At 39.2% G+C, this 19729-nt stretch overlaps 1 protein-coding gene across 2 annotated transcripts; it reads left to right on the top strand.

Annotated features, from left to right (window-relative positions):
- The first annotated feature begins 7309 nt into the window (after positions 1 to 7309).
- stx19 (syntaxin 19) lies at positions 7310 to 13583 on the top strand. 2 transcript variants are annotated; one of them, XM_018701673.2, is made up of 5 exons: positions 7310 to 7523; positions 9970 to 10290; positions 10486 to 10722; positions 11156 to 11368; positions 12521 to 13583. In XM_018701673.2, exons 2-5 carry the CDS (start codon positions 10069 to 10071, stop codon positions 12755 to 12757), a joined length of 909 nt encoding a protein of 302 aa, XP_018557189.1. In that variant the 5' UTR covers positions 7310 to 7523; positions 9970 to 10068; the 3' UTR covers positions 12758 to 13583. The 2 variants fall into 2 exon arrangements, with proteins under 2 accessions (XP_018557189.1, XP_018557187.1); XM_018701671.2 differs by having other exon boundaries at positions 9982 to 10290.
- The last annotated feature ends 6146 nt before the right edge of the window (positions 13584 to 19729 follow it).

Consider the following 19729-nt stretch of genomic DNA (forward strand, 5'->3'; position numbering starts at 1 on the left):
ATGGGAGATCACTGACCTGTAAAAGACTGCCAGGGATAGAAGGGCCTCACCAGCAGTCTCTGCAGGTGGATATAGGATACTCTCCACAGTAAGTATGCCTTCCAGCACCTACATTTTAGATAGGATTGGCCTTTGCAGTGATATGTTCACTGTTAACAGAGCTTGTTTTCACTCACAGGGATGCTGGGTTCACTATCCCTACCAAGAGAGCTTGAACAAAGAAAAAAGAAAGAAAAGAAAAAATGTAGACTAACAGCTGAAAGAGTATTTTTTATAAGAACAAAGAACAAAATTAAGTTGTTCACAGGAACTGATTTTGATTTGCATAAGGTGAAGTTAAGGTGAAGTAAGGTTTTTGTTTGTTTGTTTGCTGTTTTTAGTTAATAGAATCTGGTAGCAGCTATGTTTCCTTCAAAACATTTTTGCTGTTGCAAATTAGTTGAATATAACCATAAAATCTTTTGAGGACCACATTTGTGGTGAGTTTTTTCTTAATTTGTCCTCTAGAGGCAACCATTAGCCCATTCCTCACTCAAAAACAAATTTCGACCAGCCATACAAAAGTGATTAATGTCAAAAATGTGCTCTAATGCTATATAATGCATAGAGACTTTGTAATGTGAAGCAGCATGAAATTTCTTTCACCAGTGCCACTCAATTGCCAGCAGGGCTTGTGCACTCCTCTGTGTTTCAGTTCTTACATTTGTGGGGTATGACAAACTTTCTATTAGGCATGATAGATTTAGAAGTGAAATCAAATACTTCATATTTTGTACCTAAAGCTATAATAAGAGCTGAAAACCCTCAATTTTTATCTTGGATACTGCCACTCTACGTAATCGTACCAACCACCTTACATTTGGTGTGTCACTCAGTGGTAGTAATGCAGGTAGCATGACAAGTGAGATATTGTTAACTTGATTTGGATGCATGATACATACGGTGACATGTAACACTTCCAATGACTCCTTGATTGTTTCTGATTTGAATGGACTTATGTGCTTATGTGCCAACCTAAACATGTTGACCACTCAACATTTTTCAATAGTAGAGTATGAAGTATGAATTAGTCTCCAATCACAGAAAATTTGCTAGTATGTATACTCTACCAAACACATTGATTTGCTAATTTATTTTTTAAATGACGGTTTTCTTATAATTTTTACTATCATTTCAGTTATTTGTTATCTCTCTTCTCTGACCTGTCTGCCTGTACTACCCAACCCTCTGTCATGGAATCCATCTGTCTTCCTCTCTGTTTGGTGCAGATGGAGCAACATGACAAGGGCACAGGAGCCAATCCATTCCCACCTTGTCATCTGCAGGCATTTCGATCTGCCACAGCGCTCTTCCATCTCGATTAGGGGTGGCCTGCTGGCGGGAGACGAGTCAGTGGATGCAGACGTGTGCGTGCCTGTATATATGTGTGTGTGTGAGTGTGTGTGTGTGTGTGGTCTGAGGCTGAGCTTGCGTCCACTGCAACATCCCCCTCTTCCTCCTCCCCGTCATCCACCTGTCAAAGCCAACGCCATTGTCATGGTGTGGATCTGAAGAGCATCTCCCTTCTACCTCCGCAATGACAATTATTGTCCCTTGGAGATGGCAGCTAACAACAGCCAGTCTTAGATCTGGCATTTCTGATAATTGATCAAATGGTGTGATTCGTTTTATCAGAAATGTTAGAGACTCGAGAAATAAATGCAGTAGGCGCTGTTTGTAGACTTGATCGATGCTATGCTAGCTGTCCATGGCAGTTGTGCACTTGCCTGTGTATGCACTAACACTTTTTCAACCTGTGAGATGTACTGAATACTTCTGCTGCATTTTTAACCCCTTTGACGCTTCAGTTTTTACAGTTTATTCTTACCCTTCTCCCATGTAGAAATGAGGCTTGGTCCTATAGCTCCATTTAATCTCCCTCTCACAGTTCACATGTTCTTTCAACTCTCCTGTCTGTGCATTATCTTCTGCTAAAGCAACCTCAGCTTACCGCAAGCTTCTACCACAAAAGGCTCATCTTCATTGTCTCTTTCTGTCTGTGATATCAGTGGAAAATATACCTTATATCTTACCTCTGACTTCACTGCATTTACTCATATTAAATTTGACATTTAATGCATGCATTACAGTTTGCTGTACATCTGGAAAATATTTGTATATTTTGGGTTATATACCAGCAAACAACAGGTATATTTTGTTTTAAATATAAAAAAATCAATCCACTCAGTACAGAATTTTCACTTGTGTCTTCATTTACAAAAAGCTCATAAGTCTCTGCAGCTGTCTGCTCTAAATGGAAAATATAAAATATTTCACCAGCTTAGCTGCTGAAGCAAAACTTTTTGCTAAACTTATGAAGCATGCCTTTCCACATAGAGGGAGAACTGTGGCTATTTATTCCCATCTAACTTTCATACAGTGCAGTCACTGCATGAAAGTACCACTTCACAGCTAATATGAAGAGTAGCAATAACTGAAGTGTGAAGTGTTTCAATAAACACATGGCATGTAAGAGAAAATTTAAAATCTATCCTTTAAAACAGGAGAATATATCAGCACAAATAAGCTACAAGCTATCAGTTTATTACAGGGCTAACCCTTGTGCTCTCAAACTGGCATCTATAGACATATGCACATCCAGTCTCACGTTACACACATTACAATCACCAGGACAGAGACTCTGCTTCACCTTGCCCACACATTCACTTTACTGTGTTTTATCAAGGCTTAGGTCTACCATACCCTAGTGGATAAATGTTTATTTACAGAAATGTGCCTGTATCTGTGGCTGATGTTTGCTTAATTCATTCAGTTAAATCCCTGTTGCAGCAAACATAGAGAGATAGAGTATTATAGGGGACCACACACATACACACACACAAACACACACACTAAGCTGACCTCCTTTGTCTGTTTGCCCTGACTAAATGTGTTTGCTCCTCTCTTCAGGTAGACACAAAGCTCACCAGTCCATCGTGGATCTATCACCACATAGTTTACTGTCATACCAGTGTCCTTCAGAGTGCACTAGCTGCACAAGAGCAATTGCTTCAGGCTCTGGGTTGGACAGGATGACAGGTAATCTTTGTGACATTACATGAAACATAGTTGTTTGTTGATATTAATGGAAATCAGCTAGTCAAACGTGTGTTAAATACCTGAAAAAAAGATGTTGAGCATGGGTTGCAATGTAGTTTTTACACCGTTTACACATGTTGAATATGGGGGCGGCCTAATAGTGATTAGGACACACAGGTGTAAATACACTGAGCATACCCCTGTTCTCTCCCCCCACATTTTCTGTCTTTCTTTATGGTCCCTAGGTTAACATAACAGCACACACCCTACAAACTGGTGTCAATATCTACTTTGGGAGGGTTACTATAGTAACACTAGTCATTCCTTGACCTTTCTTTTGGTCAGGAGGAGCATTAGAAAAACACAGAAATAAACACCAACTGTCCAGTCTGCAGTAAACACGATATCTCAGCTTATCTTCTTGCAGTCTTGCTTCTAGCAATGCACCCTCCCTTGTTGCTACAGAGGACAGAGGATGATGTAACAGCCTCATGACACTAGGGGGTGAAGTGCTTGCTTAAGCAGAAGAGGAGAGTCCTGTTGATTGTGTGGAGCAGTGGATCTCTGCCCTGGCTCTTGGGAGCAGATAAAGGCTTTTCACTCCAGTAACAAAAGTACCACAATTAATTAGTTACAGAGATTGTAAACTAGCAGTACTTAGCCTCCTAAGGCCCAAGTCCTTAATAAAAATGCAAATCAAATGTAATTACACCAAAATTTAGGATTAGAACTTAAGTCAAATTTCTAGCAAAGCACATTTGAAGACAACAAGTTGACAGTGTTTGGTTATGGCCTCTGCTCTAAGACCACATACAGCCACCTGTGTCCCATCATTCACTTCCCAACCAGAGATGCCAGTTAAACAAGAGCCTTTTCACTTAAGGAATGCCATTGTTTATCTTTGCACACATACTTGTTCTGACACTTTACACTCATGTTCACCACCATGACCTGTTGGGAGCAAGACTTTGTTGACAATAGCACAGTTGAAATTACATGTTTGAGGAGCCCTTAGGCCAGTGGTTGACAGGATGGGGCTGCACCTTACTCCCAATATTGGTTTCAAATTTGCAACCAAGTCCAGTTGCCTATAATTCAACCCCCTTTGGATAACCATGACCTGGATGACTGAGAATATCCAGATGATTTAAATTTGGTTTATCAATTGTTTGTTCCCACCACATGGATACCTCTGTATATGGCTGGAAAGTAGATATGTTGTGGGTAAAAAGGTGAAAAGACTGAGACTGGTAGTGACTGTGGGAATTTTGGCAGGGTTAGCAATTCAAGTGTTTGCAGTTCAACTGTAAATTAAAATCTAAATGACCCTAGGCACAATCTCATACAGTGCCCAAAGGAGAAATTTAATATCCAGATCTCTGATTGCCTCATTTTAGCAGGCAAGGCCACCGACCTCGGTATCAATCTTTCTGATTGGCTTAATGACGATGCTTTTGACCTCATTATCCTTGCCCCTCTGACCACCTCTCTCCCCTCACTCATTTATCTCCTCTTTCTCCTCTCCCTCTTATTCCCTGTGTATGACCGGTATATGAGGCTGATACTGGTCTTTTGTTAAAGGTCAGATATTTCCCTGTCATTTCATCCTAGTATGGTGTGATGGAGGCTCCTCTGTGGCTGCAAGTAGTTCAAATTTACACTGTAAATCATGCTTACACTAGTTCTTTACAAAGCGGATGCATGACAACGTGGTTTATAATCATTTAAGTGTTTTTTTTTTTTTTTAAGCATTTTGCTCCGCAGCTTCAGGGGGTGTCCTTACAATAAAATCTGTCCTAATTTCTTTAGTGGCATGTGGTGATGTAACTGCTGTTTTCAGGGGCTTTCATCCCAGACAAGAGGCATTACTTGTACTTTTTTTTTGCCTTTGGATGTTTATTTTGATTTTGCAACATGAAAATGGTGAGATTCAAACAAAATGAAGAAGCTGTTAAATCCTAACAGCATCACTCTGTCACTATATATTAGTATAGGCCTCCAATTCCTTATCAGTTTCATCTAATCCTTTATTTTTTTTCCTCCCCTCAGAGAGAAAACATTGCATATTTTCTCTGGCAATGTTCAAATATCGCTCTCAAGGTTGTGGCTCAGAGGCTGTTTGGGAGTTGTTGTCTTACCTCCCTCTGTTTTTCACTCTCTCTCTCTCTGACTCTACAGTGAAGAACAGAAAATCACTGCCTCCGACATCGCTTCAGTTACAGTAATACCCAGAGAGCTCTCCAACAGCTATATTGTGAGGCAAACTCTACTTGATACATGACCAAGAAAACCTGACACACACTTCATCAGGGGTATTAGAGATGAAAAACCAAGGAATTATTTGTAAAGTAACAATTATTGATGAACATGAGAAGTTTGATACTTTTTGGTATATGTAATATGGGACAACAGAGTTGGATGATAACCTTTGTGGGTTTTTCACTACAAGCCTCCCCTTTCATACTACATGCTGACATTTGATCCATTGAAAAATACAAAAATATTAATTAGAGCAGCTATAATATTCTTTTTTCTGGCAGAGCAAACTTTTGCACCCTGAGTCGAGCATCTCAGGCAGCACTTTCTGCCAAGCTGCCTACAAATCCCACCTCCCTCAATGAAATTGGTAGATACAATCCTAATAAGCCTAAAGCATTTCATTGGAAGTGCCAGTAAGGACGGACTCCTAAAAAGCTTTTGACCTTGGTGCACAAATGTTTCAGTAAATAAGTAGATATTTCTGTTCCAGTGCTGTTGTTCTATCAAAATGTATTTCAATTCTACAGACGGAGGAGAAGCAATTAAAAATATTGAAGTGTGATCAATTTTGTCTCAAGGTTTGAGATGGAGTATGTGTATGTCAGTGAGAGAGAGAGAGAGAGAGAGAGAGAGAGAGAGAGCTAATCCCATTCAACCTATTCTCCACCTTCAGTGTCTAAGACAGGGGAATCAAGAAAAAGGGACAATGATTAATCAGCTACAGAAAACAGGCTCAGATAGAGTACAGTTAGCTTGTTCCTGTGATGCTGATGAAGGTGAATTCTGACACTCGGCAAACCGGTTTTGCTTTGTTGTCATAATATCTTGCCATTAGGGACAGATGACTCACAGTTAACACACCTCTGCTGCATTATTACAGGCATAGCGTAGCATCTGGTACAGCAGAGATAAAACTTTACTAACTGAGTTTTACATAGTCATCATATGGTTAATGTGGTTTTCATTTTTATACAGAGGCAACACACTACCACCCACTGGAAAATATCTGTCATGCTGTTGTCAAGGAGAAACCTCATCATTCCACTTTTGGTGATTTTCAGACTTAAGTTAAAGGATTAAATGGTTCTCTTTGGGTTGAAAACAGGACCCCTGGGCTAAGAAACTCTTTTAAACTGCCACTGAATGAAGTCTTTGGAGAGAGAATGAAAATTTGCAGAAAACTCACATTCAAAAGTCATTAAATATCTGACCCTTTACCTCAAGTATACCCTCCCATTTATCAAAGCCCACCAGACAAACACCATGGCTGCATTTTATAATGCAAGTTATAAACTTTCAACCCACAGTTAATGAAAAATGACAGAAATTCTGTAAACAGCCCCCAAAGTATCAAATGATGAAGACTGAACTCTTGTCCCCACCAAAGTCTTCTTATCCTCAAAACTTGTCTCCCCTCTCTCCCTCTGACGCTATGCTTCAAACAGCTTTGCACAGCGTGTTATGCTGCAGAGAGTGACTACGTCCCTTCCCGCGTTGAAAAGGCGCCTGGATTTTAGGGAGCTTGTCAGTAGAAATCTGTCAAAAGTACTCAGCAGACTTACTGGGGCCTAAGGAGTACAATACCCCCAGACCAAGAGGGCTTACCCCAGGAACACAGACACTTCGCATAGAAACTTTACAGATCAGAAACCCAACGCCCTGGTTGACACCCTAACCACAATTCTCATTGTTTGGCCCCAGCAATGTACACAATACATTTCTATTTGCTCTGTTCTATTTTCCTAGCCAGGAAAAAGCCTGAGGGTAGGGTTTATGAATTCCCTGTGCTCTCCATGCTGTCTCTCCCTCCTCATTTACTTAATCACGTCACCTCTCAATTCTTTAGATAACCAAATGAGCCTTCAGTCTTCTCCTTTCCTATTGGCCAACCTCAGGCCTTTCTCAAAAGGAGGGGAGGTGCTTAGAACTGACTCAGACAGACTTCCTCAAAACTTTCCCTGCTTGTGAGTCTCCTGACTGTCCTGATAAACAGTCAGTGGAATAACTGTTACAGAGTACTCGAACCTGTAACTCACAGCTGATGAGCATCAGGTGAATGTGAGGAGATCTGAAGATGACATGATGATATCAAAGAATGTGTGATCTTATCTTGGATTACATTCCTGGTGAACTCTGAATGGGAATACTCATCAGATAGCCTATGATGGAATACCAACAACATTAAGGTAAAATTCTCATTTCAGACTAAATGTTTGCTACAACCAATATGCACTCATACAGCTAAGTTAGCCTGTATCTTTAAGTTTTTTTTTTCTATGTTGTAGGCACTTATTAAAACAAAGTCTAGCTTGAACTTAGAGAAGTGAGAAAAGTAAGACCACTTGCTTAACCATCTACAACTTTTGGAATATTGTAAGCAGACATCGCTATTTTTTTTAAGTTAAAAGACCAGCATGCACGGTGCACATGTTTGACCTCTGATTAAATACAACATTTGGGAGTGCCTATTTTTCCACCTGCATGGAGATGAGAGAATGTCAACACAACAATATCCTTCAGAAACACAGACAAATGAGCAGATGGATGGCAGGAAGAAAATATTTGCTTGTTTTATAGAACGAAACGTTCAATCACACAGAGGGAGGCTAGACTTCCTCTTGAACCATGCTCCACTTTCTTCCAGGTTTTTAGGCTAAACATGGGAGAATGTGCTCCCAAATCCTTTGAGCAATTTTTTTAATCGGCTCCTCTGGGCTGGCCAGGTAGTGAGAGAGAAGGGAGAGAGAGAAGAAAGGGGAGAGATCAGCATAGAAAACAAAAGATACTTTTACATTCTTTAAGATCAGAAAAGTTTGTAAAAGTTACAACACTCACACACACACACACACAAACAGAGAAAATTGTGTCTTTCCTGTTTGAAATCTATCCAGAAATGGGATAGTCAGTGATTTGAAATGCTCCATTTCTCAGCAGCCAAACACTCTGTTCCCCCCACACAATCATGTGCTTCCAAAAGATTATGCTTAGGGCCTCTAAAACCCAAATCCCAGTGTTACTAAGGCAGTTTCAAAATTTTGGTTTGCCCATTTGAATGCATAGGAATTTGTGGTTGAACACACTTCACTTGTCAAAGGCATTTAGGAAATCAGGTTCTGTATCTCATGGTTTTAAACACCTCACTTGTTTAATTCAGCTTAGGCAGATATCAGCATTCTGAGTTAAAAAGTGAAATCTGTTCAATCTTTAAGAGTTGCTGTGAGGATAACTTTTTAATTTCCACACTACAAACATAGTCAGATCTGACATACATGTGTGTGTGCTTGTTCTTTGAGTTAAAATGTTTATCAAGGTCTCTTTTTCTACTTGTTATAGTTTAAGATGCTAGACGACCTGGCACTTTTTTCTTCTTCTTTTGTTTTTGCTGAGTGTGTTGCTGAACACAAACAACCCACTCAGTTCCCATGGGAAAATGAACTCGAGTCAATATGACTGATGTCGCAGATAAACTTCCTGCTCGTTCATCTCATGTTGTTTTTCATAAAGTTAAAAATATATCTTGGTGCTCAGCAGAGTGCAGATATGGCTCATCTGTTATGCTCATATCAGGACAGATGAATTTATAGTGATATAAACAAACACTAATCAGGCTTTGATTCACACTGGACACACCAGAGTACATAACACTACAGGTGCTTTTGCCTGAACTACAGGATTACAGGAGCTAATATAAGTGTAATATAGTTTATAGTAAGTTCATATAAAGATATATATGTGTGTATATATGTGCACTATATATATATATATATATATATATATACACACACACACACATATATATATATATATATATATATATATATATATACTTATGTGTTCTTTATGTGTCATTCAGCCCAGCTGCACAGGGTCATATTTCAACAGCTCTAAGCCTGCCACACCCACATGTCACATCATCTGATCCTGGACAGATAACAGGACACTGCAGCTTAAAGACATTTACCCTAACATTTAGAGTTATTTACTGATCATTAAGAGTAAATGTTAGCTTAGCCTTGCTAATCCCATCCTCGCATTCGTGAGGTTCACTCAAAACAAACTAAACCCGGGATGTGAATGTAGGTTTACCAGCGGTCCACATGTTTCCTCTTGTGGTAGAGTCTAACTCGCCCTCCCCTCTAACCGCATAATGTTAAAGTCATGGACCATTTCAGGAATTAGTAACTGTAATTTAATTGCTTTTTTCCCAAAGTTTATCTTTTCTTTTTATTTTTGTCACTCTTGTTTCTTGCTGCTGTAACATGTAAATTTCCCACAAGTGGGATAAATAAAGTCTATCTTATCTTATCTTATCTTAAAAAACTAAGTAATGAGTGAGATGTGTACTTTTATTGAATTTATGCATTTATTTGTAATGGTGAAGTTGTTACTTTGATAAATATAGCTTACATAATTCTAGGTTATTAATTAAGTAAACTGAGCCAATCTCAGCAACTGCATCCCTTTAAACTTTATTACCTCTGCTTGACAAATTTCAGTGTAAGCGTATATATTCCTTTATATCCTCCACTCTATTGTCAGCACTCTCAGTTTTCCCTGCTTTATTCTTCTTGTTATTATCTTATGCAACAACCCAATTCGCCAACAGGAATCATTAAAATTTCATGATTAAAGTTTATTTTTCAGCATCCTCCTGTCAGCATTGACCAGAACTGTACATACCACAACAACTTTGTGTCCTGAGGAGTGGGCTTTGGTGAGGGCTCTTCCACGATGAGAGACCGCTTGGAAGAGCTGCAGCAGAGGGCTCAAGAGTTTTCTGGGGCAGCAAGCGAGAATACCAACCCTTTCACAGAGGATGGTGATAATGTCGACTCTGAGGTGGTCGGGGTCATAATTCCACAGGCTGTGATGTTTGAGGAGGAGCCAATCATTGAGAATTTCTTGTCTGAGGCTCAGAAAATCAGAGATGACATCACTGCGCTGGAGACGGAGGTACAATAAATAAACTACTGTATTCTTAACTCTTCTTTTCAAAAAAAAAAAAAATATATTTTTCGCATTATAGTAAAGTATTTCATACTTGATTGAGAGGATAGAACATAAAAATAAAAATTGTATAATCATGCATGCATTTTTGTTCACAAATAATACTGAATAAAAATGTTCTTCAATCTCAACTATAAACAGGTTCTAACATTCACCCAGCAGCAAAAGACCCTGGTGGCAACCATGCGTCGTTTCAGTGTGATGAAGAAAGAGAGCAGCATAACACGAGACATCAAGCTCAAGGCTGAAAGCCTCCACCGACGATTAGATGCCCTTTCAAAACAGGTCCAAAGAACTGAGGACCAGCAGGGGTCTACTGCTGTAACAACAAGAATACAACGCTCCCAGCATGCAGCACTGTACCGCAAATTCCAGCAGGTTGGGAATAAGATTTACTACTTTGCTCTGGATATTTGAACCAGCAACACTTCAATACATGTACATGTCAGTACATTGGTTTGAATGGGGCTTAATTTTGCCCCCTAGAAAACAGTCTTGATAGTTGTCTCAATATAAGAAAAATAGTTGAGTAAAATGAAGTGAAATGATAGCATTGCCGGAGACAGAAAGTGGAGGCACTTGACTGTTGGATCAATTCACCTCACAAATGTCTTTCTATACTAAAATGCATAGTGAAAGTGTTGTGCAGCATCGTATTTTTTGTTGTACCACCAGTGGTGTCAGGAGGGTCAAGGAACAATGCCATAAATTATGCTTATGATAAAAAAGATGGAACTCAAATATGTTCTATTCTCATTTCCCCTCCCACTCCCTCTTTTTCATTCTCTCTTTTTGCTATAATTATGTTCAGGTAATGCTGCAGTATAATGAAGGTCTGCTGACAAAGCAGGAGTGCTGTAAGCACTTCATTATCCGGCAGCTGGAGGTATCGGGAAGGGATGTGGCGGAGGAGGAGGTAAATGAGATGGTCGCCACAGGAAAATGGGAGGTCTTCAATGAGAACCTGCTGAACGATGCCAGAATCACACGGTCACAACTATCTGAGATCGAACAGCGACACAAGGTGAGGGTAGTGGCAAACAACTTAGAAAACCCAGGGCTGATGTTCACAACTGCTATTTTTCTGTATGCTGTGGCCTTCCTGACATATTTTGAAGGATTCTGCCTTTCCTTGTAGTTGAAGACTTAACATAGTGACTCATAAAGGCTCTTTTGCGTGTGCATCTCTGATTTATCTTGAAGCTCCAATACATTTAACTAGGCACTAAATAACATGGAAGTGACTGAAAATCAAACATTCATAAATCAAACACTTTGAATCCTAAAGTCAGCTTCAGTTGTCTGCAACAAGTCCTCCAACATGCATGACCATATAGATCGTTGATAGATCTGGGTTTGGGTTAAAATAAGTACTTTCTGGGGCACCCTGATGGCCACATGGTTAAGGTGCGTACCACATGGGCATGAATGCACTGAGCAGCTCCCGACGCACTGGACCATTTGCTGTGTGTCCTTCCCCTGCTTTCTTTCCATGCATTACGTGCATATCTCTACTGTTGCTATCAGATTAAGGCAAAAATGTCAAAAAAAATATTTCAAAAATAAAAAAAATAGGTGCTTCCTTCATATACTAGTCATTATAAGCTACTTGCACAAATGACCTACAGCAAGACAATCCTCTACCTATCTTCAATAGCAAATAACATAAACATGTCATTATAGCATGTCTCACACATAACTATATTTAACTAACTCAAATGGATGAAGGAAACTGAATCAGTTATAGTTTCTAAGAACAGAACAGATTGGGGCTCCTGTCCTGGCTCAAAAACATCTTGTAAACTGCAGTCCACAAAAACATGGCCCCTTAGTTTTTATTCTCAGCATCTGTTAGGGACTCATATAGACCTGGGACACAGTGTGAATGACATTAACCTCTTGAGAGGAGAAATAAACTGTGCTCTCTGTCCAAAGGAACAACTATACAACCTCTGTTGAATACATAGAGATCTCCAAGTAAACCAGAATATCAATAGCCAAAAGTCAGATGAGGATGTTTAAGTATTATCTGCACTCAGGCTGTGTCGTATAAACATGCAAGATTGTTCCCTCATTGTATCTTAATTCCTCTGGTTCTGTCTCTGACCACCTCCAGCCTCTGACTAATGTACCTCATATCTACAGTATTAATCCCCTAATCCTTCTCCACTGACAGGAGTTGTTGAGCCTGGAGAACAATATGAAGGAGCTGAGGGACTTGTTCATGGACATTTTCATGCTGGTGGAGGAACAAGGGGCCTACATTGAACACATCCAGACCAATGTAGAGAGGACACAGGATTATGTGGCTACATCTAATGAGAAGTTCAAGATGGCTGCCAGATATAAGAAGAAGAACCCACTTAGACAGCTGTGCTGCTGCTGCTGCCCTCCCTGGAGATGCTGCTTATAGCACATCTACAGCTTTACCTCAACAGTCATTCCAAATAATGTTTTATTTCAATAGTTTTACTTACCTGTTGGGAGTAAGCAACACTGTATTCAAGTGTCGTTAAAGTGAAGGTTATGGTGCTGTAGTTTTTGAGCAGAGCAACAGTGAAGACAGATTCAGCAGAGCATAGAAAACAATTAGGGGGAAGGGCCAGAATTGGTATTTGAGGCACTTGTTTCTTTCAAGAGGATGTGAAGCGACCACTATTGGAAGAGACAGTTCAGTGGGTGCTACTCACCAACACTGCTGCTTATTGGAGACCTTCACTGTCATCTGACAGAGGTCACAAACAAGGGGAGATCACTGCCTCTGCCACTGCCACTGCAAGATCAGCAACACTGATATTTCATGTTTGTTTGTTTGTTTTTTTTTTCAAAGGAGCGTCTCATCTTTTTTTTTGTGTCACAGGAGCTCCAGTTAATGACCATGTATTTTTTATACAGTATATAAGCACTTTAAAACTAATCTATAATATTACTCTTTTCTGCAGAAACTAAACTGTACTGTATTAGAGAAAGATTTTCTCTCTGAGAGATTTTGAGTCACGACATATTCATTAAATTTTTGGTTCACATGCTGATGAAAAAAGACCTTGTTTTACAATTAGTCATTAGTCTCATTTGCATTTCAAAGTCTGATCATTTTCAGTGAAAAAAATGTTATTAATTTATTCAGTTTCACAGAGGGCAGGACTGAAGTAAAACTCTGAATAACAAGCCATGATCAAAATATTTCTATCATGATCTATCTATCAGAAAATCATTAAAGTTATTGTTAAAAAAAAATATGATGGACTATTTGAAGTCTTACATTTCAGGAAATATTTAACTTCTTGTAATATTTTGTTTTTTGGAGTGTGGTGGCTATTTTTAATTCTGTTGGAACTTTTACATTGTTCAGATTTCTGGCATCCATATGTATCATTACTATTGATATATGTATGTTGCACTAAAGAGAAGCAGCTCTTGCCTAAGGGAGTACCATCACTTCAGACTAAAATACTGGGAATATGCTGTATAACTGAGAAACAGACTCACACCTTTTGACAGGTTATCATTTTCTGTTTCATGTTTTACTTAATTTTGAACTGAAAATACCGACTCATTTTCCCTGCTGGGATAATGACTAAGATCAAACAAATAAGTCATTTATTTTATGAGACACAGCCACTTCATTCTGTTGATCTCACTCAAAGAATGCTTTACAACTAGCCTCTTATTGGCAGTGACAGTGATGTTCTTCACTGATCCGTGGGGTCTGGTATCCGGGACAAAATACAGGTGAACTGGGTGTGCCAAAGCCAGACTGGAAAATCTAGTTTGTCTGCTATTCCAGGACAGTCACTGTATGTTCCGTTAGGGAACAGTGTGTAAACAGAACTATTCACTTCTAGCAGACAGTAAGAGGACCCACTTCAGCTAAATAGACTCATTCACTTAAAAAAAAATACTCGTAGATTTAGAAAGTAAAAAAAAAGCTTGCACACATTTCAACCTATGCTTGAAATAAAGAGGAAAATGGGCAACATGCACACCAGATAGTGTCAAAAACTTAACTGCTATAAGTCAATTTAGTCCCCTCATGAGAGATCAACAACTCATGGCACAAATAACTATGCATAAATGCTGTGTTTTATTTAGGTTAACTTGTTGATGTTAATCCCCCAGATCTACGTGGACGAACCAGATGTGATCTGTGTGTGAGGCGAGGTGTTTGATGATGTCTCCTATCTGACTGAAGAAGTCTTCTGATTTTCTGTGTTTTGCATCAGTCTCTCTCTGATTAAAATGGCATTTTGAAAGAGCGACATAAATACATCAAATATGTAAATTCCAACATGTAAATCAAATAACAGTACATTGTAATGCAGAGCAGCATACTCGCTTTCTCCCCTCAGACCTGGTGAGGAAAAATGAAGTACTGCTGCAAATTGCAGAGTTCTTGAACAGCAACAATGCCATCCAGTGTTCACTGAGATAATTGGCAGTTAAAAATAGGTTATCTCTTCACATTTAAACTGTTAAAGGGCATATTATCACATAACTATGTAATTATGCAAGCGTCATAGTCATAGTTCTCACCATGAATTTACCCCCAAGTTTTAAGAATAAATGCTAGGCAATGTAATGGTGTTATCATTAATATACAGCTCATGCAAAACGCTACTCATAACAGTACTTTCCAAATTAGCAATTTACATTCAGTCACTTCAGTCAGTGTTAACATAAACATTTCTCAGCAGAAATGAGAACGAAAACAAGAATTTTTTCTTCGATCTAATATACAGCACATATACCCAATACATAATGATGGTGTTTTCCTCGTGGAACAATATTAAACAACAAAATAAAGGAGTCTCAATATCCATCTGAATTCTGTTATTGCCTTTTCTTTTCCTTGTTTTTATATCTGTTTGAATGTCTAGTCATCTTATGGCATAAGACACTGTTACAGGTAAAACAACTGTCTCATGATTATGCCTAAGGGTGACACAAACAGATATATTAGACTGAGGTGTCATAATTCACAACTATTCAGCATATTTATAGCAACCATCACAAAGTAAAAGGGGAAGAGATTGTAGTGGGAAAGCTGTGAAATGGAATTAAGTGGGACTTCTCCAAATATACTAACAGCAGAGTAGCACGGATGGAGGGTGTCTACAGACCTGAGAGAAAGCTTCTGGGGTTTATATTAGAAGTTCATGAGAGCACCAGATCATGGGAGAGTGCACAGTGGTCAGCTGAGAAACCTCTAGATGTCTGATCCCCAGGCAGGTCAGCCAGAATCAACACCATTTCCTTTCCAAAACACATTCTCTCTCTCTCTCTCCTCTCTCTCATTCTCTCTCTCTCTCTCTCTCTCTCTCTCTCTCTCTCTCTCTCATTCTCTCTCTCTCTCTCTCTCTCTCTCCCTCTCTCATTCTCTCTCTCTCTCTCTCTCTCTCTCTCATTCTCTCTCTCTCTCTCTCTCTCTCTGGCTCTGAAAGGTGGGGTAAGTGGACTGGCCTCTCTTTTCCCAGCAGCACCCTGCTTCACATTCAAACAGTTGCACGCTCTTGGAGCTGCCCTGTACAACAACAGTTTTCTGATGTTTATAGGTTCCACTGTGGATTCATCTTGTTTACCCCCAGCTCTGAAGCTGTTATCCAATATTTCACCTGATACCACCTAGCCTGAAGCTGATCGGAGGTTTGTTCCTCTTCCTAGCTGATTCACATTTAACCTTCGACTCTCAGACCATCAGTATGCACTACCAACTCTGAACATACACCTGTTCCCAGGTCTGATGACCTGAAAACAACAAGGCATTCCTATCTAATTTGTACCCAATGACAGTCACATTTTTCACAGACATTATAAGATATGTTTGTTATTGAGCATTTTTAGATTCCTGATAAGTTTAGGTCTTCTTCCTGGACTTGGCCAATACATTTCTGAAATACATCATGATCATACCAGGAGCAGAATGGTTGTGTAGAAAAGGTTCCTGGTTCAATCGCTGTGTTGAAGTAAGACACTGAACCCTAAATGCTCCTGTTGTTGTTGTGCAATCAGTGTGTGAAGATGTAAATTGTGCTTTAAGTGGTTCATAGATTTTGCAATAAATGCAGCCCATTTACCATTTGCCACCCTGTGACCTTTGATCAGAAAAGTATAACAGACTGTTCTCCTCCATTTTAAACAGACTAAAAGGTTTTCACAGCAATATAATCATGCTGATGCGTCACAGGTAATAAGGAAAATGAACTGTAATTCAGTGCAGATTAGTGGCTTTTAAAAGACTTGTTTTCTGCCCAAGAAACTTGTGCAATTTTTTTTGTTATTCAGAACAGGTACTTGCTCACACATTCAATTCTGCAACCACTTATTCACTTTTAGTGTTTCTGTCCACTTTTACAACAAAGCCCATCAATCACATCTGATTTAACCATAATGTGAACATCTGAGACACGAGAGTTTATGACACTGATCATGGCTGACAGAGTTGCAGTGACGTCTGCATGTGACCATGTACTGTCTGCATTTCTTCTTTCTAGCCTGTCAGTCACAACGTGGATGGAAGACTTTCTCCAAATGTTTGAACAACATCAAAGCAGCCCTCCTGTGAGTAACACCAGCTGTGGTTATAGAGGGCTGACATTACTTTACTGCCTGATTTTATCACTCCCATCAAAATCTGAACAGAGAGATATCAGGACCTTCAGAAAGTGATAAATCACATAGAAAACTGTACAGTGAGTCTGGCAGCAGCAGCTAGAATACCAGCCATGATACTGTGGCTACACTGACTTATATTTTTTTTGACTTGGAATGAAAATTCAAGAAATAATGACATTTCCCTGATTGTCTTCTTGTTAGATGATGCTTTAATTTCACATCAGTTTCTGGGTCCCTTTTTTAAAGGAGCAGTTTGAGTTATATTTTTAGGGTGTCAAACTTTTCCTTTGCTGGTCTTGTGCAAAATATGAAGCTGGAGCCATCAACTAATTATCTTGACTTATCATAAAGACTCAAGGCAGGCAGAAAAAACTAAGCCCCCTCTTTCCAAAGCACCTGTGCACTCAGTGACGATAAGAATCTATCAGTCAGTTACAAAATATAACATGCTAATCAGGGGGTTTAATGGTTTAGAAGTCTAAAAGCACTGTTGCATCTGACCTTTGAAACACATCATACTGTTCTTGTTCTTTCTTTCAATAAATGCCACAGTAACCTTCAAAATAAATCTGACATTAAAAAAATACATCCTCCAGACCTTCCTTAATTTTTAACCAGAAAAAAATGCTGTAAGGCCAGTGAGGCCTTGACCTTCATGCTCCCTTTACTTTTCCACTTTTTGCAACTTTGACTGTGTTATTCATTTTATAAAGCTCTAATAACACTGTGCTTTAGATGTAAGGGTAAACTATGCTAGCCCCTGATTTATAAACCAGCAAATGTCAAAAGTTGACCGTTATTTATTACCTATCAAAGGATAAATGTTCAAACTTGGATATTCTGTCAGAGTGATATATGAACTTCAGTAATAAGAGCTCTGGGAAGGTCAGTGCATGTTATCTGTGTGTGAGCCATCTGTGGAGATCCCATGCAGATAGAGTGAATGGTAATGTTCACATATGTGTCTAGCTGCTACACTGATTTAAAAGATGTTTTCATCTTTTTTGACAGGTGGGTGGATGAATGAACATTGGCTTTAATGCTCAGCACATGTGAAACCAGTGTAAAACAAAGGGAGGTATTTTAAGTTTTGTGTGTGTGTGTGTCAGCTCACTGTCACACATTATCATTGTTATGGCCACTGTTCAGTTTACTGTAAAGTATATCTACACTATGACAGTGGCCTTGTTGTTCTTGCAGTATTGTCAGTTCCCCAGGAGTAGTAATAATACAAGATTAATTTGGAATCTGAGAGTTGAGCAGCATTTATTTTAGATCCTAATAGATTAACCTGATTTACAAATAATGGACTGAATATATCTCCTTGGCTCGGATTCAAACAAGCTGCTTTCTTCAGAATTTTTCCATTTTGTCTTCCAGATGATGTTGTGATATTGACAGATGTAAAATGCGACATGAAAAGATCTGGGAACACTTTCAGCAGAGATGATGCATGCTACCACAGCTGCAGCTGTGAATAGAAGCTGCGATCATCCTGTCAATCAGATCCAATAAATGGAGGGAATACTTAGCCTGTAGTTGTGTTGTGCTTTTACTGAAAATTAGACGTGAGAAAAGAAATCTCCCAGATGGTGCTTAGAGCTTCTGAAAATGTATGCATATGTAAGAAGATGTGTAAGTAGAAGAATGTGTGTCATTGTGACAGTCAACAACACCAACAGAACATAGGTAATTCCTTAATTCAGATTTAAAAGTCAAATTGCGCAGAATAATTTGTTTCTGGAGGAATATTGTAATTCCTGACTTAGTTTTCATTGCATGTAATTCCTTCATTATTACAGACAGGAATTTCTATTCCACTACTATGTTCAGTGTATTAGAGCATGGAGTGTAATCTTAATGACTAGTCTGTTGCCTCTTAGACCCTAAGAGACATGAGAAATGTCCAGCAGAGGGAGCTGATATCCAAGAATTATAATACCTCACATTCAGTCCCTCTTGCCTTACTTTCCTGCCCATTACTTCTCTACAAACTAATAAAACAGTTCGCCTCAGGCTTTGCACCCCTGTTTTGAATATTTCAGTTGTTAATGGCCTTACGCAGGGGCCAACAGTACTTGTATTCAGTGTTCAATCGATGCGCTATTACCTCAGCCTCAATAGCATCCCTTTCTGTTCTTTAGTGTTGAGTATTGATTCATGTACTCAACAATAAAAGGTGAACAGCAGGGGGGGTCCATCCAGGGCACAGCTGACATACACCTCAGGACAGACGAGAGGTGAAAATGAACTGAGACGTGGGTGAATAAAACATGTCTCTGAGGACGTTGCCTTGTTTTACCGCTCTCAGGGAACTGTGAGCCTCCCTGATGGTTAATCCTTTCTGTAACGAGAAGGCAAACATGCTCATTCTCACACACACATACACACAATCCAGTCTCAGGCAAATGCACAATGGTTGCAATATATTGTGCAGCTGTCTTCTCAATCCTGATTCCTTTTGCTTTGTGCTTGATCAGCCTCCTCATTTGATGCCATATGAGAATTTATTTTATGACTGCACTGTTATTTAAGCAATAAAATGCCTGTAGGTTCAAAAATGTAAGCAATCCAGTGTTAAATACTGCTAACTCACAATATGTAATCTAAAAATCCAACTGTGTATATAGTTATGTTTATTTTTCTTAACAGGACATTCATTTGACCTTATTAAATAACACACAAGCCATTAAGACCAACTGAGCCTCTGTTGTCTCAGTCCAGTCCAGTCTGTGTAACAAGTAATATGATCCTCCTCGCTCTGCTCTACCTT

This window comes from Lates calcarifer, linkage group LG1 (genome assembly GCF_001640805.2).
Source record: "Lates calcarifer isolate ASB-BC8 linkage group LG1, TLL_Latcal_v3, whole genome shotgun sequence".
Taxonomy (NCBI): domain Eukaryota; kingdom Metazoa; phylum Chordata; class Actinopteri; family Centropomidae; genus Lates; species Lates calcarifer.

Bases quoted from the DNA above. Each gene is read 5' to 3' on its own strand.
- stx19 (XM_018701673.2), top strand. From the start codon at position 10,069: ATGAGAGACCGCTTGGAAGAGCTGCAGCAGAGGGCTCAAGAGTTTTCT. The intron at 10,291-10,485 runs GTACAATAAATA...AACTATAAACAG, and splicing joins TCACTGCGCTGGAGACGGAG to GTTCTAACATTCACCCAGCA. The intron at 10,723-11,155 runs GTTGGGAATAAG...AATTATGTTCAG, and splicing joins TGTACCGCAAATTCCAGCAG to GTAATGCTGCAGTATAATGA.